This window comes from Chiloscyllium plagiosum, unplaced genomic scaffold (genome assembly GCF_004010195.1).
Source record: "Chiloscyllium plagiosum isolate BGI_BamShark_2017 unplaced genomic scaffold, ASM401019v2 scaf_2981, whole genome shotgun sequence".
Lineage (NCBI taxonomy): Eukaryota > Metazoa > Chordata > Chondrichthyes > Orectolobiformes > Hemiscylliidae > Chiloscyllium > Chiloscyllium plagiosum.
In genome coordinates this window covers 57,802-61,905 of record NW_025215199.1, presented here as the reverse complement: position 1 = coordinate 61,905, position 4,104 = coordinate 57,802, and the positions used below count along the sequence as shown (strand labels likewise).

The following is a 4,104-nucleotide window of genomic DNA, read 5'->3' as shown; positions in this document are numbered from 1 at the left end:
TCTATCCTCCTATTCCTCCCCTCACTAGCTCGCAGCACTGGGAGTAATCCAGATATTACTACCCTTGAGGACCTGCTTTTTAAATTTCTGCCTAACTCTCTGTAATCTCCCTTCAGAATCTCAACCTTTTCCCTTCCTACATCGTTGGTTCCAATGTGGACAATGACCTCTTGCTGGCCCATTTTTGGAGTTAAGTCTCTTGATTAAATTTAAAATATAAGCCATAGCTCTTAATTTAACCTGGGGCAGTGTTTGTCGAGGAATAAGATGGTATTATTTTCTGGGTCTGTAGATTGTGAAGGAGCGAAAATGGCCTTTGCAGTGATATGTACTTCTTGTCGGATGTGGGAGTTTATAGAAAGTTTAATGGTTACTGCAGATTATATCTAACATAAATGCTGTTGGATGTGAATCTTATCAGATCGAGTGGATCGATTGGAGAGACAGATAGAAGTGATGAGGAATTTGCAACAGCAACAGTATGTGATGGATGGCAGGTATAGAAAGGGGAGAAAGTCTCAGATACAGTCACATAGATGGGTTAATTCCAGGAAGGGTAAGAGAGATTGGCACCTAGGGCAGGAGTCTTTTGTGGATATACCCATTTCAAACAGGTATGCTGCTTTGGAAAATGTAGGGAGTGATGGATTCTCAGGGGAACGTAGCACAAACAGCCAAGTTTCTGGTATTGAGACTGGCTTTAATGCAATGAGAGATATGTCAGCTTCCAAGAGATCAATTGTGTTTGGGGATTCTGTAGGCCGAGGTACAGACAGACATTTCTGTGGCCAGCAGGGAAAAAACAGAATGGTTTGTTGTTTCCCTGGTGCCAGGATCAAGGATGTCTCAGAGAGGGTGCAGAATGTTCTCACGGGGGCGATTTGCTAGCCTCCCTTATTTCTTTAGACACCCATGGCAGATTAGTGGTGCTGGAAGAGCACAGCAATTCAGGCAGCATCCGAGGACAGGCAAAATCGACGTTTCGGGCAAAAGCCCTTCATCAGGAATAAAGGCAGAGAGCCTGAAGCGTGGAGAGATACCTGGGAGTTGCAGTGAGAGAGAGACTCCCTGAGATTCTTGTAGAGAGAGGAGGAAAACTTCTTCAAGGCAGGCATCCTTGCAAGAGGATTCGCAGTAGGGTTAAAATCAACGAGGTAAAAACAATGACTGCAGATGCTGGAAACCAGATTCTGGATTAGTGGTGCTGGAAGAGCACAGCAATTCAGACAGCATCCGAGGACAGGCAAAATCGACGTTTTGGGCAAAAGCCCTTCATCAGGAATAAAGGCAGAGAGCCTGATTTGATTTTAACCCTACTGCGAATCCTCTTGCAAGGATGCCTGCCTTGAAGAAGTTTTCCTCCTCTCTCTACAAGAATCTCAGGGAGTCTCTCTCTCACTGCAACTCCCAGGTATCTCTCTACGCTTCAGGCTCTCTGCCTTTATTCCTGATGAAGGGCTTTTGCCAGAATCTGGTTTCCAGCATCTGCAGTCATTGTTTTAACCCATGGCAGATTACCCATTTTCTTAAAGTTCTTCCTTTTTACCGGAATATACTTTTGCTAAGCACTTCGAAAAATTGCTTTGAAAGTCCTCCACTGCTCGTCGCCTGTCCCACAATAGTCTTTGTTTTCAGTTTACTTTAGCCAATACCTCCCTCATCATATTGTAGTCTCCCTTGTTTAAGCACAGGATCCTGGTATTGGATTTTATCTTCACACTCTCCATCTGTATTCTAAATTCAACCATACTGCCATTGCTCCTTCCAAGAGGATCCCTTAACAAGAGAATGTATGTGTGTGTGAGACAGAGAGAGAGAATGGAATTGTGTGGGTGTGAGAGTGTGGGGAGGAATCCAGGAGGGTCAGTATCCAGTGGGGTGGAATCCAATGGACAATGGATCCAGTGAGGTTGCAAAACTAACACTGAAAACACAGAGCAGTGAGTAGAAACATCGGTGAAAAAGCTGCTAAACCCCTGGGTGAGGAAAGGTCAGACGCTTACCAAAACACTGGGATCGATCTTCATCAACTAGGAATCCAGGCTCACACACACATTCAAATGACCCAACTGTATTGGTGCAGCTCCCACGATCACAGACACCTGGCCGTGTACACTCATTAACATCTAACAGGAATGAAAGGAACACCGAGAAATGGATTAATGAAGGGGAAACTCGAGAGGGAGGTGAGGGGAGGAGAGGAGGGAGAAAGAAGCATTGAGAGACAGAAAGAAAGGGAGAAACAGAAAGATGGGAGAGAGGCAGAGGGAGGTAGAGGTGGGAGAGACACATTTAGGGAAACATAGTGAGAACAGGAGATAGGGGAGAGAGAAGGGACAGAGAGAAAGAAACAGAGAGAACACAGAAAAATTAGAAGGAAAGGAGACAGAGGAAAAATGAAAGAGCAGGAGTGAAGATTGTGAGAAAATAGTAAAATGGGGAGTGAGAGGAACAGAGACACCAAAAGCTAAATGGTGACTTCATACAATCCCCATGTTTAACAGACTTCCCTTTTTTAAGTTGAAGGACCCACACAAAGAAGCAAAGGTGCAGGAACTCAGAAAAGGTGAAGTTCAGGCTAATCAGGAAACAACCTAGAGTTAGAATTCCTGGCAAACAAAAGCAAAGGAAAACTCAAAACCAACAAGAATGAGGGAGAGGAAAGTGTGAGATAGAGGGTGGGAGAATCAAAAGGAGGGCATTAGTTGGGGAGAGAGGGACAGAGAAAGAGAGAGAAGGAGGGAGAAAGAATTCTCATAATGAAGTGGGAGAGTTATGACATGGAGAATGGAGTGAAAGCAGGAGAGAGACAGTAAGGGAGAAATATTAAAATTCATGTAATGGAATAAATGTTGGATAATGTGGGTGTCTCACCGAGACAGGTGGAGAGATCAGCAGATGTAGTGAATCCCTCAGCACAGAGACAGGTGTAGGATCCAACACTATTCAAACATTCCCCATATGGAGCACAGAAATCTCCCTCAAAACATTCATTGATATCTGAAAAACCATAAACAAAATCTCACAGCGAATCCACAGAGCTCTTTTACTTTACTCATTTTTAGAAAAGCTATTTTTGAGATAAAATTGACAGTTACTTGGTAAATTCAAATTAAAAGATGAAAGACAACACACATTTGTTAAGGCAATGTGATTGAGTTTTTGGATGAGGTAACAGATTGTGTTATTGAGGGTCATATCATTGATGTGATGCACACGGATTTCCAAAAGGCATTTGATACAGTGTGACACAACAGACCTGACAGCAAAGTTACAGCTCATGGAATATCAGGGACAGCAGTAACATGACCATGAGTGTGACGGGAAATATTTGAACATTAGACAGGAGGATATTACACAGTGTTAGGAGCCAGTGTTAGGATTCCTGTTTTTGCTGACCGACATTAATGACCTAATCCTTGGATGCATAGGGCACAACTTCAGCACTTACACAGAACACAAAGTTTGTGAGCACTATGAACCGTGAGGAGGAGAGTAATAGATGTCAAGAGGACATAGGTGGCCCTGTGCTGGAATGGGCAGGTAAGTGGCAGATAAAATTTAACACATAGAAAGTGTAAAGGGATTCATGTTTGCAGAGGAAGGCAGAGAGACAATCTAAAATAATGAGTACAATTCTGAAATGGCTACAAGAGCAAAGAATTCTGGTGTTTATATATCCAGATCACAAAAAGTTATCAAAAAGATTGAGAGCTTGGTTAAAAAGTGTATGGAATCCTGAACTTAAGTAATAGGGGAATTAAACTCCATCTGCCACTTCTCAGCCCATTGGCCCAGCTGGTCCAGATCCTGTTGTAATCTGAGGTAACTCTCTTCGCTGTCCACTACACCTCCAATTTTGGTGTCATCTGCAAACTTAATAACAGTATCTCTTATGATCGCATCCAAATCATTTATGTAAATGACAAAAAGTAGAGGACCCAGCACCGATCCTTGTGGCACTCCACTGGTCACAGGCCTCCAGTCTGAAAAACAACCCTCCACCACCACCCTCTGTCTTCTACCTTTGAGCCAGTTCTGTATCCAAATGGCTAGTTCTCCCTGTATTCCATGAGATCTAACCTTGCTAACCAGTCTCCCATG

The 4,104-nt window shown here is 43.3% G+C and overlaps 1 protein-coding gene across 2 annotated transcripts in view; it reads right to left on the bottom strand.

Moving 5' to 3' along the window:
- The window catches only part of LOC122548207 (latent-transforming growth factor beta-binding protein 4-like), a 16,853-nt gene that overhangs the window by 8,554 nt on the left and 4,195 nt on the right, over positions 1 to 4,104 (bottom strand). For both annotated transcript variants that reach the window (XM_043686751.1, XM_043686752.1), the window contains 2 exons: positions 2,875 to 3,000; positions 2,004 to 2,126 (listed from right to left, as the gene is read on the bottom strand). In XM_043686751.1, coding sequence (XP_043542686.1) covers positions 2,004 to 2,126; positions 2,875 to 3,000 — 249 coding nt within the window. The remainder of the gene's footprint in view (positions 1 to 2,003; positions 2,127 to 2,874; positions 3,001 to 4,104) is intronic.